Raw genomic sequence first — 18,341 nt, forward strand, 5'->3', positions numbered from 1 at the left:
AGAGAGAGAGACAGACCAGAGACAGAGAGAGACAGACCAGAGAGAGCGAGACCAGAGAGATAGGAAGAAAGAGAGAGAAACAGACCAGAGAGAGCGAGACCAGAGAGATAGGAAGAGAGAGAGACATACCAGAGAGAGCGAGATCAGAGAGATAGGAAGAAAGAGAGAGAGAGAGAGAGACAGACCAGAGAGATAGGAAGAAAGAGAGAGACTTGTGGTGTCTGACCCAGCCCTTATTACAAATCAAACAAATTATTATGGTCAGTTTACTGTTGAACAATGAGAGAGAGAGCGAGAGAGACAGATCAGAGACAGAAAGAGACAGACCAGAGAGAGCGAGACCAGAGAGATAGGAAGAAAGAGAGAGAGACCAGAGAGAGCGAGACCAGAGAGATAGGAAGAAAGAGAGAGAGACAGACCAGAGAGATAAGAAGAAAGAGAGAGAGAGAGAGAGAGAGACAGACCAGAGACAGAAAGAGACAGACCAGAGAGAGCGAGACCAGAGAGATAGGAAGAAAGAGAGAGACTTGTGGTGTCTGACCCAGCCCAAAGGAAGTCCATCATTAGGGATTGTTATTGTGAGTAACATAATGATAGTGAGAGAGTTTATAGGATGGTTGAACGGGACATTATGGAGTAATGATGTTTACAGGATGGTTGAACTGGACATTATGGAGTAATGATGTTTACAGGGTTTACAGGATGGTTGAACTGGACATTATGGAGTAATGATGTTTACAGGATGGTTGAACGGGACATTACAGAGTAATGATGTTTACAGGATGGTTGAACAGGACATTATGGAGTAATGATGTTTACAGGATGGTTGAACTGGACATTACGGAGTAATGATGTTTACAGGATGGTTGAACGGGACATTACAGAGTAATGATGTTTACAGGATGGTTGAACGGGACATTACAGAGTAATGATGTTTACAGGATGGTTGAACTGGACATTATGGAGTAATGATGTTTACAGGATGGTTGAACAGGACATTATGGAGTAATGATGTTTACAGGATGGTTGAACTGGACATTACGGAGTAATGATGTTTACAGGATGGTTGAACGGGACATTACAGAGTAATGATGTTTACAGGATGGTTGAACGGGACATTATGGGAGTCAGAGAGAAGGGAGTTGATATTGTCTTCTGTCACATTCCCCAAATTCAGATGTTTCCTCATCTTGGAGGTTGTTGACAGATTTGGGTGCGATGGAAATGGCTTATTCAGTGATGACTCATTGACTCTCATTTCAAATGTTGATGTTGCATTAGTACGTGTTCTTAACAGCAGCTCCCACATCGTACTGTAGTGTTTGTGTTTAGCAGCTCCCACATTGTACTGTAGTGTTTGTGTTTAGCAGCTCCCACATCGTACTGTAGTGTTTGTGTTTAGCAGCTCCCACATCGTACTGTAGTGTTTGTGTTTAGCAGCTCCCACATCGTACTGTAATGTTTGTGTTTAGCAGCTCCCACATCGTACTGTAGTGTTTGTGTTTAGCAGCTCCCACATCGTACTGTAGTGTTTGTGTTTGTGTTTAGCAGCTCCCACATCGTACTGTAATGTTTGTGTTTAGCAGCTCCCACATCGTACTGTAATGTTTGTGTTTAGCAGCTCCCACATCGTACTGTAGTGTTTGTGTTTAGCAGCTCCCACATCGTACTGTAGTGTTTGTGTTTAGCAGCTCCCACATCATACTGTAGTGTTTGTGTTTAGCAGCTCCCACATCATACTGTAGTGTTTGTGTTTAGCAGCTCCCACATCGTACTGTAGTGTTTGTGTTTAGCAGCTCCCACATCGTACTGTAGTGTTTGTGTTTAGCAGCTCCCACATCGTACTGTAGTGTTTGTGTTTAGCAGCTCCCACATCGTACTGTAGTGTTTGTGTTTGTGTTTAGCAGCTCCCACATCGTACTGTAATGTTTGTGTTTAGCAGCTCCCACATCGTACTGTAGTGTTTGTGTTTAGCAGCTCCCACATCGTACTGTAGTGTTTGTGTTTAGCAGCTCACACATCGTACTGTAGTGTTTGTGTTTAGCAGCTCCCACATCGTACTGTAGTGTTTGTGTTTAGCAGCTCCCACATCGTACTGTAGTGTTTGTGTTTAGCAGCTCCCACATCGTACTGTAATGTTTGTGTTTAGCAGCTCCCACATCGTACTGTAATGTTTGTGTTTAGCAGCTCCCACATCATACTGTAGTGTTTGTGTTTAGCAGCTCCCACATCATACTGTAGTGTTTGTGTTTAGCAGCTCCCACATCGTACTGTAGTGTTTGTGTTTAGCAGCTCCCACATCGTACTGTAGTGTTTGTGTTTAGCAGCTCCCACATCGTACTGTAGTGTTTGTGTTTGTGTTTAGCAGCTCCCACATCGTACTGTAGTGTTTGTGTTTGTGTTTAGCAGCTCCCACATCGTACTGTAATGTTTGTGTTTAGCAGCTCCCACATCGTACTGTAATGTTTGTGTTTAGCAGCTCCCACATCGTACTGTAATGTTTGTGTTTAGCAGCTCCCACATCATACTGTAGTGTTTGTGTTTAGCAGCTCCCACATCGTACTGTAGTGTTTGTGTTTAGCAGCTCCCACATTGTACTGTAGTGTTTGTGTTTAGCAGCTCCCACATCGTACTGTAGTGTTTGTGTTTAGCAGCTCCCACATCGTACTGTAGTGTTTGTGTTTGTGTTTAGCAGCTCCCACATCGTACTGTAATGTTTGTGTTTAGCAGCTCCCACATCGTACTGTAGTGTTTGTGTTAGTGTTTAGCAGCTCCCACATCGTACTGTAGTGTTTGTGTTTGTGTTTAGCAGCTCCCACATCGTACTGTAGTGTTTGTGTTTAGCAGCTCCCACATCGTACTGTAGTGTTTGTGTTTAGCAGCTCCCACATCGTACTGTAGTATTTGTGTTTAGCAGCTCCCACATCGTACTGTAGTGTTTGTGTTTAGCAGCTCCCACATCGTACTGTAGTGTTTGTGTTTAGCAGCTCCCACATCGTACTGTAGTGTTTGTGTTTAGCAGCTCCCACATCGTACTGTAATGTTTGTGTTTAGCAGCTCCCACATCGTACTGTAGTGTTTGTGTTTAGCAGCTCCCACATCGTACTGTAGTGTTTGTGTTTAGCAGCTCCCACATCGTACTGTAGTGTTTGTGTTTAGCAGCTCCCACATCGTACTGTAGTGTTTGTGTTTAGCAGCTCCCACATCGTACTGTAGTGTTTGTGTTTAGCAGCTCCCACATCGTACTGTAGTGTTTGTGTTTAGCAGCTCCCACATCGTACTGTAATGTTTGTGTTTAGCAGCTCCCACATCGTACTGTAATGTTTGTGTTTAGCAGCTCCCACATCGTACTGTAGTGTTTGTGTTTAGCAGCTCCCACATCGTACTGTAATGTTTGTGTTTAGCAGCTCCCACATCGTACTGTAATGTTTGTGTTTAGCAGCTCCCACATCGTACTGTAGTGTTTGTGTTTAGCAGCTCCCACATCGTACTGTAATGTTTGTGTTTAGCAGCTCCCACATCGTACTGTAGTGTTTGTGTTTAGCAGCTCACACATCGTACTGTAGTGTTTGTGTTTAGCAGCTCCCACATCGTACTGTAGTGTTTGTGTTTAGCAGCTCACACATCGTACTGTAGTGTTTGTGTTTAGCAGCTCACACATCGTACTGTAGTGTTTGTGTTTGTAGTAGGTAAAATATTAATATACAGGGCGTTTGGAAAGTATTCAGAACCCTCAGAACAAGTGGGACACAATCATGAAGTGGAACGACATTTATTGGATATTTCAAACTTTTTTAACAAATCAAAAACTGAAAAATTGGGCGTGCAAAATTATTCAGCCCCCTTAAGTTAATACTTTGTAGCGCCACCTTTTGCTGCGATTACAGCTGTAAGTCGCTTGGGGTATGTCTCTATCAGTTTTGCACATCGAGAGACTGACATTTTTTCCCATTCCTCCTTGCAAAACAGCTCGAGCTCAGTGAGGTTGGATGGAGAGCATTTGTGAACAGCAGTTTTCAGTTCTTTCCACAGATTCTCGATTGGATTCAGGTCTGGACTTTGACTTGGCCATTCTAACACCTGGATATGTTTATTTTTGAACCATTCCATTGTAGATTTTGCTTTATGTTTTGGATCATTGTCTTGTTGGAAGACAAATCTCCGTCCCAGTCTCAGGTCTTTTGCAGACTCCATCAGGTTTTCTTCCAGAATGGTCCTGTATTTGGCTCCATCCATCTTCCCATCAATTTTAACCATCTTCCCCGTCCCTGCTGAAGAAAAGCAGGCCCAAACCATGATGCTGCCACCACCATGTTTGACAGTGGGTATGGTGTGTTCAGGGTGATGAGCTGTGTTGCTTTTACGCCAAACATAACGTTTTGCATTGTTGCCAAAAAGTTCAATTTTGGTTTCATCTGACCAGAGCACCTTCTTCCACATGTTTGGTGTGTCTCCCAGGTGGCTTGTGGTAAACTTTAAACAACACTTTTTATGGATATCTTTAAGAAATGGCTTTCTTCTTGCCACTCTTCCATAAAGGCCAGTTTTGTGCAATATACGACTGATTGTTGTCCTATGGACAGAGTCTCCCACCTCAGCTGTAGATCTCTGCAGTTCATCCAGAGTGATCATGGGCCTCTTGGCTGCATCTCTGATCAGTCTTCTCCTTGTATGAGCTGAAAGTTTAGAGGGACGGCCAGGTCTTGGTAGATTTGCAGTGGTCTGATACTCCTTCCATTTCAATATTATCGCTTGCACAGTGCTCCTTGGGATGTTTAAAGCTTGGGAAATCTCGGACCTGCCTGGTGTGTTCCTTGTTCTTCATGATGCTCTCTGCGCTTTTAACGGACCTCTGAGACTATCACGGTGCAGGTGCATTTATACGGAGACTTGATTACACACAGGTGGATTGTATTTATCATCATTAGTCATTTAGGTCAACATTGGATCATTCAGAGATCCTCACTGAACTTCTGGAGAGAGTTTGCTGCACTGAAAGTAAAGGGGCTGAATAATTTTGCACGCCCAATTTTTCAGTTTTTGATTTGTTAAAAACGTTTTAAATATCCAATAAATGTCGTTCCACTTCATGATTGTGTCCCACTTGTTGTTGATTCTTCACAAAAAAGTATAGTTTTATATCTTTATGTTTGAAGCCTGAAATATGGCAAAAGGTCGCAAAGTTCAAGGGGGCCGAATACATTCGCAAGGCACTGTAGAATATAAATATGTGTCTCTGTGTGTAGTCATCATTCTGTCATAATGATGGTAGTCGATTAGATCAGTATCAGCAATGTACTCTCTGCATGACATACTGTAACAGGAAACACTCTTTCCCTTTCCTGCCTGTAGCCTAGTCCCCTGACCAGACTTCCTGAAAAGTTGAGAGGATGTGTGGAGAGTGCGAGGGAATACTCTTCCAAGCAAAAACAAATACCACTTCCTACTCTAGAATGTTTTTACATAGAAATGTAACTTTCATCTCTCTCTCTCTTCCAGAATGGGCCTTTGTGGGCTCGGTAGCCCTGGGCATTATCCTGTTCATCTTGCTGTTTGGTGTGTGTTGGTGCCAGTGCTGTCCTCACTCCTGCTGCTGTTATGTGTCCTGTTGGTGCTGCCCTGAGACCTGCTGCTGCCCACGACACTGTAAGTCCTGCTGCTTCCACTGGAGATCATACCACATTAGATCAACTGTTGTAGTAAACTAATATTGTAGCATACTACAGTTATTGTAGCATATCATACTGTATGTCACTCATTCTACCAATCCACTACCACCTTTTTAGTGGATATAATGTCTACTACTGTAGAATTCCCAGAGCACCTGTGGAGTGTGGAATACCTGAAGTGATGAATGTTCCACCTCCAGTATTACCTGTGGAGTCTGGAATACCTGAAGTATTACCTGTGGAGTCTGGAATACCTGAAGTATTACCTGTGGAGTCTGGAATACCTGAAGTATTACCTGTGGAGTCTGGAATACCTGAAGTGATGAATGTTCCTCCTTCAGTCCTTTCTGTGTCTTCTATCTCTCTGTCCTCTCTCCATGTAGTGTACGAGGCAGGAAAGGGGTTGAGGAGCAGGGCTTCGTCCCCCCAGATCGCTGTCTATCCACCCTACTACGTACCTGGGGTCCCGGCCATGGTCCCCATCGCTCCCCCCTCCCTGGTGGACACCACGATGATGTCCGCTCCCCCCTCTGTGTCAGAGAGCAGTGCAGCTGGAGGTGGGTACTGGGTCTGGTGTTGTCTATTGATGTTCTGATGTTTTAAACGTTATCTAACAAACTGCCTTTTCATTTTGAACTTAATTTAAAGCAGCAATATAAGAAACATACTGATATAGTTGAACAGCCATTTCTTCACCTTGTTGAACGTGTGGAAAGCTCATACAGAGTCCCAAAAGTTTGTCGTAGTGAGGCCTGTCTCTCCTCTCCTGCCTGACAAGTGTTTGTTGTCTCATATACGTCTCAGTGCGGCCTGTGTACCGGCTGCAGTCTACTCTGGATCAGTCCTCTCTGGATCAGGACTCTCTGAAGGTGTTGCAGCACGTAGAGAAACAGCTGGCTCTTTTCCACCCGGCCAAGGCCCAGAGCCACGACTGTAAGCCCGACAGACAGACAGACAGACAGACAGACAGACAGTAGACTCTATACACCCTATACTCTACTCTGTCTGAAATCCACTTCTGCATGTGTCATGACTGTAAGCCCTACAGACAGACAGATAGTTACCCTACCCTGTGTAGACTCAGCAGGACTTATAATGTACTACACTCTGACATCCTCTGTGAAATCAAATCCACTCTGAAATCAACCTGACTCATGGTTGTAAGCCCTACAGACAGACAACCCCTGTGTAGGACAGAGTCAACATGCTTTTTATACTCTAGCTATAATCTGCATGAAATCCATTCTGAAATAACCTCTGCCTACACACTACTCTCTGAAATCCTAGCTTTAACAGTGCTCCTCTTCTCTCTTCTCCTGCAACTGCACAAGCATTTCACTACACCCGTAATAACATCTGCTAAATATGTGTCCAATAAAAATGTGTTTGATTTGAAATCATAAAGACAACACACCTGATTCATCCTACTTCATAAAGACAACACACCTGATTCATCCTACTTCATAAAGACAACACACCTGATTCATCCTACTTCATAAAGACAACACACCTGATTCCTCCTACTTCATAAAGACAACACACCTGATTCATCCTACTTCATAAAGACAACACACCTGATTCATCCTACTTCATAAAGACAACACACCTGATTCCTCCTACTTCATAAAGACAACACACCTGATTCATCCTACTTCATAAAGACAACACACCTGATTCCTCCTACTTCATAAAGACAACACACCTGATTCATCCTACTTCATAAAGACAACACACCTGATTCCTCCTACTTCATAAAGACAACACACCTGATTCATCCTACTTCATAAAGACAACACACCTGATTCATCCTACTTCATAAAGACAACACACCTGATTCCTCCTACTTCATAAAGACAACACACCTGATTCATCCTACTTCATAAAGACAACACACCTGATTCATCCTACTTCATAAAGACAACACACCTGATTCCTCCTACTTCATAAAGACAACACACCTGATTCCTCCTACTTCATAAAGACAACACACCTGATTCATCCTACTTCATAAAGACAACACACCTGATTCCTTCTACTTCATAAAGACAACACACCTGATTCTTCCTACTTCATAAAGACAACACACCTGATTCCTTCTACTTCATAAAGACAACACACCTGATTCTTCTTACTTCATAAAGACAACACACCTGATTCCTCCTACTTCATAAAGACAACACACCTGATTCTTCCTACTTCATAAAGACAACACACCTGATTCTTCCTACTTCATAAAGACAACACACCTGATTCATCCTACTTCATAAAGACAACACACCTGATTCTTCCTACTTCATAAAGACAACACACCTGATTCATCCTACTTCATAAAGACAACACACCTGATTCTTCCTACTTCATAAAGACAACACACCTGATTCATCCTACTTCAAAAAGACAACACGCCTGATTCATCCTACTTCATGAAGACAACACACCTGATTCATCCTACTTCATAAAGACAACACACCTGATTCTTCCTACTTCATAAAGACAACACACCTGATTATTCCTACTTCATAAAGACAACACACCTGTTCTTCCTCGTTTTCTGAGCCAGTCTCACACTATCCGTACATCACCACCTTGTTGATCCTCATCTAATGATTAATTCCTCCAATCCTCATCAACTGCTGGTAGATTGTTTTCCTTCTCCGATTGGATGTGTTGGCCTTGTGTGTCAAAGACAGTCTGTAAAAGAAGACCTATTGTAATGTGTCTGTTTGTTTCAGAGGTTTTTCATCTAGGACTTCCTCTCTCTCTATGTTCTGTGCATGTCCACTGGATTCTTCATTCACCTGGCATCTTATCTTAGTCACTGTGATACTAAAACTGTGATTCATAGTATCATAAATACAGAAACGTACTCATGTCTCCACCCCTCCTCTCTCCTCCCTTTCCCTCTCCTCTTCCTCAGCCTGCAGTATCTCAGAGCTCAGTTCTCTCCATGAGGTGGATACAGGGGGTTTCCGTCAGTCTTACCGCCAGATACAGAAGAAGGCCCTGCCAGCCATCCCTGACCACGACCGTGACCTGGAAGACATCCCTGACCTCCATCATCCCTCGTCCTCCTCTCAGACCCGTCGCCCCACACGCTACCAGCACCGCCGCAACCGCAGCATTGAGGAGGACCATCATCATGATAATAACAGCAGGTCGCCAGAAACACCTTTAGACTGACTGTGTGTGGAGGGGAGTGGGGGTTGTGTGTGTGTGGAGGGGAGTGGGGGTTGTGTGTGTGTCTTCATAGGGGTTGTGTGTGTGTGTCTTCATAGGGGTTGTGTGTGTGTGTCTTCATAGGGGTTGTGTGTGTGTGTCTTCATAGGGGTTGTGTGTGTGTGTCTTCGTGTGTGTGTGTGTGTGTGTGTGTCTTCATAGGGGTTGTGTGTGTGTGTGTCTTCATAGGGGTTGTGTGTGTGTGTGTGTGTGTGTGTGTGTGTGTGTTCTGCATGTTCTAAGTTCCTAATGAGATGTTATGTCCAGGTGGAACCCTCGTTCAGAGCACCTGCAGCGTAAGGCCTTCCTCCTGGGTGGGAAGTCAGGCTCTCTGGATGAGCTGGAGGAGTTTTCCCAGTGCTACAGACAGAGAGGCCCCAGGGAGGAGCTCACTGTCAGGGACATCAGAGACACCGACCAGGAGTACGAGAGACTGGAGCTGCGGGAACGAGAAGGTGACCGGGACAGGGATCGGGAATACTGTCCGCCTTCTTACCGGGACAAGACGACGAAACGTGGTTACCGTGACAACAGAGATCGCGATGACCGCGCAGAGACTTGGCGAGAACGAGATCGCCAAGAGGATTGCCATGGAGATCGTCAGGGAAACCGACAACGCAGTCCGCCACCCTCGCCCAAGAAGAGACGGGGCACGTGGGACAACGAGCTGGAGCAGCGCCCCCCTAAACCCCCCGCCCCTCCTCCCCCTCCTCGCCAGAGCCCCCGGGGGCGGGACTACGATGACGAACTCCTGAGCACTCTTTTGGAGCGCAAGACCAGACGGGGTGGGGCCAGTGACAGTGGAGGTGATAGGGGCAGGGGAGGGGGGCGCAGCGAAGAGGACACGCCCTCAGACACACCCTCTAAGGGTTCTAAAGGCTCTAAGAAGAGCAGCGGCAGTGGCTGCGAGCGTCACCATAGCCGTTGTCCTAGCAACAGGGAGGTGGAGTTGGTATTAGACTCACGGGGAGAAGACTCTCTACCCCCGTACTGCCAGACTGCGTTAGAGCGGTTCAGAGCCGCTGAGCGCCCCTCCCCCTCCCCTCGCCCCTCCACCCATTCTTCCCGCCCCTCCAACGGAGGCTCCACCCATAGCCACGCCCATACCCTACAGCAGGAGAGCGGAGAGGAGCGGGATAAGCCCCGGAAAGTGGTGAGCTACATTTAGGGTACACCCAGTATGGGTTCACTTCATCCACATTAGAAATACACTGAAGAGATACTGTACTATAGTTGAGACTACTGATTTAGGGCAAAGATATCCTTATGCTCATACAGTACTGTAGCTAAGACTGCTTAAAGGAATACTTCAGGATTTTGTCAATGAATCCCTTTATCTACTTCCCCAGAGTAAGATTAACCTGTAGATACCGTTTTTATGTCTCTGCGTACAGTTTGAAGGAAGATGCTAACTAACGTTAGCACAATGACTGGACGTCTATGGTAACTGCTAGCAATGCTAGTTAGCATTGGTTTGCAAAACTACTGAATGCAGAGACATAAAATTGGTATCCATGAGTTAATCTGACTGGGGAAGTAGATAAAGGGCTTCGTTGCCAAAATCCCCAAGTATCCCTTTAAGGTAAGACAAGAGATAAGCTTTATGCCCATTTTTCTCAGGTATGGAGGCTCACCTTAACAGATATACTGTGACTCAGGTGAGAAAGGAATCTGTTTTAGAAGTCATTGCACCTGTGCCTCTTTAGCCAGAGAGATAAGCAGAATCAGACCATAATAAGAAAAGCTGGAAAACTATCGTCAAGATCTGAACCTGAACCACTGCTTACCTTTTATATCGTTCCATTCTGGGGGGGTTCTTATTCCCTGGGTTTGTTTTTCTAATCTAATGGTTTACAACTGTGTTTATATGGACTTTTATGGATCTAATTCCATTTGTCTGCAATCAGTTACAATTAAAAGGCACAGGTGATTAGATATCACATTTGTTCAACTTAACATATTGACTAGCACTACTACTACTACAACTACTACTACTACCACCACTACTACTACTACTACTACTACTACCACTACTACTACTTGGCTAATGCCAGCGTTGTGTTCAGCCTTCTAACAGTTTTTTTGTTTTACCTCAGTTGAAATGGCAGAGCCAGGTCAAATCTCTTTGTAACCTTTGTGCCCCCAATGTGACCCCAGAACCTGACGTCACTTATCCTTCTTATTCTGCCTGCTTGCTGCTCCTCTCCCAACTAACTGACAGAGCTTGGCTTGCTGCCCCTCTCCCAACTAACTGACAGAGCTTGGCTTGCTGCTCCTCTCCCAACTAACTGACAGAGCTGGGCTTGCTGCTCCTCTCCCAACTAACTGACAGAGCTGGGCTTGCTTCTCCTCTCCCAACTAACTGACAGAGCTGGGCTTGCTGCTCCTCTCCCAACTAACTGACAGAGCTGGGCTTGCTTCTCCTCTCCCAACTAACTGACAGAGCTGGGCTTGCTGCTCCTCTCCCAACTAACTGACAGAGCTGGGCTTGCTGCTCCTCTCCCAACTAACTGACAGAGCTGGGCTTGCTGCTCCTCTCCCAACTAACTGACAGAGCTTGGCTTGCTGCCCCTCTCCCAACTAACTGACAGAGCTTGGCTTGCTGCTCCTCTCCCAACTAACTGACAGAGCTTGGCTTGCTGCCCCTCTCCCAACTAACTGACAGAGCTTGGCTTGCTGCTCCTCTCCCAACTAACTGACAGAGCTGGGCTTGCTGCTACTCTCCCAACTAACTGACAGAGCTGGGCTTGCTGCTCCTCTCCCAACTAACTGACAGAGCTTGGCTTGCTGCTCCTCTCCCAACTAACTGACAGAGCTTGGCTTGCTACTCCTCTCCCAACTAACTGACAGAGCTGGGCTTGCTGCTCCTCTCCCAACTAACTGACAGAGCTGGGCTTGCTGCTCCTCTCCCAACTAACTGACAGAGCTTGGCTTGCTGCTCCTCTCCCAACTAACTGACAGAGCTTGGCTTGCTGCTCCTCTCCCAACTAACTGACAGAGCTTGGCTTGCTACTCCTCTCCCAACTAACTGACAGAGCTGGGCTTGCTGCTCCTCTCCCAACTAACTGACAGAGCTGGGCTTGCTGCTCCTCTCCCAACTAACTGACAGAGCTGGGCTTGCTGCTCCTCTCCCAACTAACTGACAGAGCTGGGCTTGCTGCTCCTCTCCCAACTAACTGACAGAGCTTGGCTTGCTGCCCCTCTCCCAACTAACTGACAGAGCTTGGCTTGCTGCTCCTCTCCCAACTAACTGACAGAGCTTGGCTTGCTGCCCCTCTCCCAACTAACTGACAGAGCTTGGCTTGCTGCTCCTCTCCCAACTAACTGACAGAGCTGGGCTTGCTGCTACTCTCCCAACTAACTGACAGAGCTGGGCTTGCTGCTCCTCTCCCAACTAACTGACAGAGCTTGGCTTGCTGCTCCTCTCCCAACTAACTGACAGAGCTGGGCTTGCTACTCCTCTCCCAACTAACTGACAGAGCTTGGCTGAGACGAGCGGGGTATTTTCACCATTACACTGGGCCAAATGAGCACAAAGCACAGCTTCCATCACTCTGCACACACGTGACTAACGTGAAGCTCTCTTGCTGTTTTCTTTTAACAGAGCACTCTTCTTAGCAGAGACTCTCTCATAGTTTGATGCCTGGAGAGGACACATACAGACTCTGGGAAAGACACTGGGGATCATCCTCTACCCTCCCCATCACCCCACACAGGGGATCATCCTCTACCCCCCCCATCACCCCACACTGGGGAGGAGAGAGGTTCTCAGAGCACACTAGGCAAGCAGAGAACCCCATGGAGAGGTCAGTGACCAGCAGAGGGAATGGCTACCTCTGAGTGACAGGCAGTACAACAACTGGACTGACCATGGCACAGGACGTGGGACGGTCTGATCAGACTTTAGATACACATCAATCACCATGACCTAAGAAGAAGCGTAATGTTCAGAGCTGTGACAAAGACCTCTGGATGCACAGGACAAATAGCACTGTGTGTGTGTGTTGGTGGATGTGTGTATTGGTGTGTGTGTGTGAGACGAAGTATGGTGCTTATTCCTGTCTGCTCTTTTGTGTGTGAGAGTGAATAGTTTCTCCATCTCCCTCTCCATTCTATTCTCCTCTCTCACTAACAACACACACTGAATGACGATGTCATTCCGGAGTTTCTGTCACTGCCACCTCTACACAGTGCAACGCTCTCTCTGTGAAGTCGCTGAATGATGATGTCACTCTGGAGTTTCTGCCACAGCCTGCACCACCACTGCCCAGTCAAGGTCGAAGGCCGCCGTTGAGACAACGTTTGGATTCTGTTGTGTGAATGGTGTGGATCCCTCATACCATTGTGTTTGTCAGTGCCATTGTAAAGCACCTGTTGGCCTTGCTTGGCCTTGACTCTGTGGATAGAGGACACAGTGTTTCTGAATCATTGTGTTTAATGCAATGATACAATGTGGGTTATACCCAGTAAGTTTGGACTAGAGGGTACTACTAACAGAGCCGGGGAGAGAAACTGGAACTTTAGGGACGGCAGGTAGCCTAGCGGTTAAGAGCGAAAGGTCGGTAGTTCAAATCCTCGAGCCGCCTAGGGTGAAAAGAAATGTGTTGATGTGCCCTTGAGCAAGGCACTTAACCCTAGTCGCTCTGGATAAGAGCGTCTGCTAGATGACGTAAATGTACTGGGTTGTGATTATGTGCCATCTATCCTTCGAAGACTGTATTTGGTTTATAATAGTTTTATACATAGTTTATCAACTCTGCCTGTCTCTGTGTTAAATCATGTTGTGATTACAATGCAGTAAATGATTGTGCAAGTGTAACTGAAAGCACTTGTGGGTATGTCTGTGTGTGTTTAAGATAAGATAACCAAGGTGTGTTTAGTTTTCTTATCATTGTTGTGTAAACCGCTAAACACACAACTTTATCTCCACTCATTAGCACTTGCACACACACACACACACACACACACACACACATTTACTGACCTTCATGCAAACATACTGGCTGTCAACTTACCACAGCTCTTTCTCGCGCCTTGTAGAAGGATTCGTTACAATTGTTCATGTTTAGTGTTGTTTTTTTCCACTTCTTTCAGTGTAGTTATTGTTCATAGCTTTTGTGCTTTTCTATGTTATTTTCTTTCTATGCTTGTTCTACGTCATCGTGTTCCTGTGTTCCATTTATCTGTCTGTCAATGAGACGGTTGTTTCACAGCCCAGCTCCCTGTCTGTCAATGAGACGTTGTTTCACTGAGTTGAAGTCATAGGCGACAGGCAACAATGGCTTTGTCTATTTATGATCATCACCAACTGACTGTTACTCTAAGAGATCTGGTAATCACACACACACACACACACACACACACACACACACACACACACACACACACACACACACACACACACACACACACAGTATCTTGGAAAGTGCATGTTGGTGAACACTAAACGGCGGCAGGGTAGCCTAGTGGTTAGAGTGTTGGACTAGTAACCGAAAGGTTGCAAGTTCAAACCCCCGAGCTGACATGGTACAAATCTGTCGTTCTGCCCCTGAACAAGGCAGTTAACCCACTGTTCCTAGGCCGTCATTGAAAATAAGAATGTGTTCTTAACTGACTTGCCTAGTTAAATAAAGGTAAAATAAATAAACACTTAAGTTGTATTTCTCCTGTTATAATAATTTATAACATAACTGGGGCTTTTTGCAATAACACTTACCGTCCGTTTCAAACTAATGCCTAATTAACTATTTATTATTTACCTCCAGAGTTTAACCACAGCCTTTACCTCAAATACTGTTGACCAGGCAGCTTCAATCTCATTCAATAAAGTCTACTTAATCTACACATCTTCTCCACTGTCCTTCATTCAGTTTATAAGGACCTTTTGTCATCCTTCAGGTGTTATGTCTTTATGGTAGTAAAGTATGTCTTATAAATCACTGTAGTAAAGTATGTCTTATAAATCATTGTAGACTTGTAAACTGTGGTATGTTTTATAGACTATTTGTGAATCAACAATTTAGTTATTATGAAGACTATATGAATGCTCTAGAAAGTCTTGATATAAGTGGGTCAGTTAATTGTTCTGTTTTCTGATACACATGTCCTCTGTTGTGTCTGAGGCGCTGGCTGTTTTCCGCCCGGCGACTCATGATGTGGCTTGGGAGGTTGGGGAGGGGCTGACCACTCAGCTCAGGGTTGTATGTGAGGAATGTGGTTGAGCAAGTCCTTCCTAGGCCTGAGAGTCTCAGAGCTTACACACACGCTAGCCTGAGGGGAGTGATGACATCACTTCTATGAGAGGATAACAACAAATATGTCAGCTAGATAACAACTATGTCAGCTAGATAACAACTATGTCAGCTAGATAACAACAACTATGTCAGCTAGATAACAACTATGTCAGCTAGATAACAACAACTCTGTCAGATAACAACAACTCTGTCAGCTAGATAACAACTATGTCAGCTAGATAACAACAACTATGTCAGCTAGATAACAACAACTATGTCAGCTAGATAACAACAACTATGCCAGATAACAACAACTCTGTCAGCTAGATAACAACTATGTCAGATAACAACAACTATGTCAGCTAGATAACAACAACTCTGTCAGCTAGATAACAACTATGCCAGATAACAACAACTATGTCAGCTAGATAACAACTCTGTCAGCTAGATAACAACTCTGTCAGCTAGATAACAACTATGCCAGATAACAACAACTCTGTCAGCTAGATAACAACTATGTCAGCTAGATAACAACAACTATGTCAGCTAGATAACAACAACTATGCCAGATAACAACAACTCTGTCAGCTAGATAACAACTATGCCAGATAACAACAACTATGTCAGCTAGATAACAACAACTCTGTCAGCTAGATAACAACAAATCTGTCATCAGATAGATAACAACAACTATGTCAGCTAGATAACAACAACTATGTCAGATAACAACAACTCTGTCAGCTAGATAACAACAACTCTGTCAGCTAGATAACAACAACTCTGTCAGCTAGATAACAACAACTCTGTCAGCTAGATAACAACAACTATGTCAGATAACAACAACTCTGTCAGATAGATAACAACAACTCTGTCAGATAACAACAACTCTGTCAGATAGAAAACAACAACTCTGTCAGATAGAAAACAACAACTCTGTCAGCTAGATAACAACAACTCTGTCAGCTAGATAACAACAACTCTGTCAGATAGATAACAACTATGCCAGATAACAACAACTCTGTCAGCTAGATAACAACAACTCTGTCAGATAGAAAACAACAACTATGTCAGATAACAACAACTCTGTCAGCTAGATAACAACAACTCTGTCAGCTAGATAACAACAACTCTGTCAGATAGATAACAACAACTCTGTCAGATAGAAAACAACAACTCTGTCAGATAACAACAACTGTCAGATAACAACAACTCTGTCAGATAGATAACAACAACTCTGTCAGATAGATAACAACAACTCTGTCAGATAGATAACAACAACTCTGTCAGATAGATAACAACAACTCTGTCAGATAACAACAACTCTGTCAGATAACAACAACTCTGTCAGATAGAAAACAACAACTCTGTCAGATAGAAAACAAAAACTCTGTCAGATAGAAAATAACAACTCTGTCAGATAGATAACAACAACTCTGTCAGATAACAACAACTGTCAGATAACAACAACTATGGCATCAGATAGATAACAACAACTCTGTCAGATAACAACAACTGTCAGATAGATAACAACAACTATGGCATCAGATAGATAACAACAACTATGTCAGATAACAACAACTCTGTCAGCTAGACAACAACAACTCTGTCAGATAACAACAACTCTGTCAGATAGAAAACAACAACTCTGTCGTCAGATAGAAAACAACAACTCTGTCGTCAGATAGATAACAACAACTCTGTCAGATAACAACAACTCTGTCAGATAACAACAACTCTGTCAGATAACAACAACTCTGTCAGATAACAACAACTATGTCAGATAGATCATAACAACTATGTCAGATAGATAACAACAACTCTGTCAGTTACACCAGTAGCACACAAGGGGTCTGGTTCCTGGACACAGAAGCAGCATGCTTTTAGTCTAAGACTAAGCCCAAACTGGTTCCGGGAAACTGGTCCAAGAAGTCAAACCGCTTCGGAGGTTTTATTTCCATTACAAATAATAACATCTGGTCCATATTGGAAACCCAGGGACAGGATACAACTGAGTACTGAGTAGGAAAGATAGAGTAGCTGCTGTCATCCTCTGTGGATGAGAATACAATAGCAGGAAACCACCAGTGGTAAAGCTGGGCAGGTGCAGAGTAGAGTGGGTGTGCTCATGGGAGAGAAACAATCTGTTAAGGAATTCCTAGATCCACATACCTTACCTACACAGACAGAGACACAGACGTTTGCAAGCATGCACGCACAAAAACACACACACACACTTCCATTTGTGGACATGTCTATGAGTACTACCAAGTGGTGTAGTGAGAGTGGTTGGTTGGTCTGGGTGAGAGACAGAGAGTGCGTCTCAAATGGCACCCTACTTCCTATATAGTGCACTACTTTTGACCAGGGCAAATAGCAACCTATTCCCTGTATAGTGCACTACCTTTTAATGAGGCAAATTGCACTCTATTTCATATATAGTGCACTACTTTTTACTGGGGCAAATGGCACCCTATTCCCTACATAGTAAATTATTTTTGACCAGAGCCCAAAAAGTAGTGCACTACATAGGGAATATAGGATGCCATTTTGGGGCAACCTGGCTCCGCCCTAAGTCCTGTCGTCTCCTCAGAGTTGAACAAGCAGCCTGTCGGTCTCTGGCTGGGGGGGACCAGGGGGCCGCTGGCTCTGCCCTAAGTCCTGTTGTCTCCTCAGATTTGAACAAGCAGCCTGTCGGTCGCCGGCTGGGGGGAACCAGGGGGCCGCTGGCTCTGCTCTGAGACCTGTTGTCTCCTCGGAGTTGAACAAGCAGCCTGTCGGTCGCCGGCTGGGGGGAACCAGGGAGCCGCTGGCTCTGCTCTGAGACCTGTTGTCTCCTCGGAGTTGAACAAGCAGCCTGTCGGTCGCCCGCTGGGGGGAACCAGGGGGCCGCTGGCTCTGCTCTGAGACCTGTTGGCCCCAGGCCTGTGGGGCTTTATAGGCTTTACATTCACATGGTAATGTTCTGGGGTTGCATGCTTTGTCCATTGGGAAACTATGTTCACAGGGCACTAAAACATTGCTAAGAGGTCTACACAAGACAGTGCCAGATAACACACAAAACAGGGGGGAGGGGAGGGAGGGAGAGAGAAAGAAGGGGGGGAGGGAGAGAGAGAGAAAGAAGGGGGCAGGGAGAGAGAGAGAAAGAAGGGGAGGGAGGGAGAGAGAGAGAAAGAAGGGGAGGGAGGGAGAGAGAGAGAAAGAAGGGGAGGGAGAGAGAAAGAAG

General features: G+C 45.0%; 1 protein-coding gene across 1 annotated transcript in view; it reads left to right on the forward strand.

Annotated features, from left to right (window-relative positions):
- The window catches only part of LOC139372914 (immunoglobulin-like domain-containing receptor 2), a 42,293-nt gene extending 27,561 nt beyond the window's left edge, over positions 1-14,732 (forward strand). Inside the window, exons 5-10 of the mRNA XM_071112773.1 lie at positions 5,500-5,646; positions 6,053-6,226; positions 6,474-6,602; positions 8,587-8,824; positions 9,153-10,038; positions 12,490-14,732. Of these exons, the coding sequence (XP_070968874.1) occupies positions 5,500-5,646; positions 6,053-6,226; positions 6,474-6,602; positions 8,587-8,824; positions 9,153-10,038; positions 12,490-12,525 (1,610 nt within the window). The 3' untranslated portion in view covers positions 12,526-14,732. The remainder of the gene's footprint in view (positions 1-5,499; positions 5,647-6,052; positions 6,227-6,473; positions 6,603-8,586; positions 8,825-9,152; positions 10,039-12,489) is intronic.
- Positions 14,733-18,341: the final 3,609 nt, after the last annotated feature.

This window comes from Oncorhynchus clarkii, chromosome 18 (assembly GCF_045791955.1).
Source record: "Oncorhynchus clarkii lewisi isolate Uvic-CL-2024 chromosome 18, UVic_Ocla_1.0, whole genome shotgun sequence".
In the NCBI taxonomy this organism is placed as follows: Eukaryota; Metazoa; Chordata; class Actinopteri; order Salmoniformes; family Salmonidae; genus Oncorhynchus; species Oncorhynchus clarkii.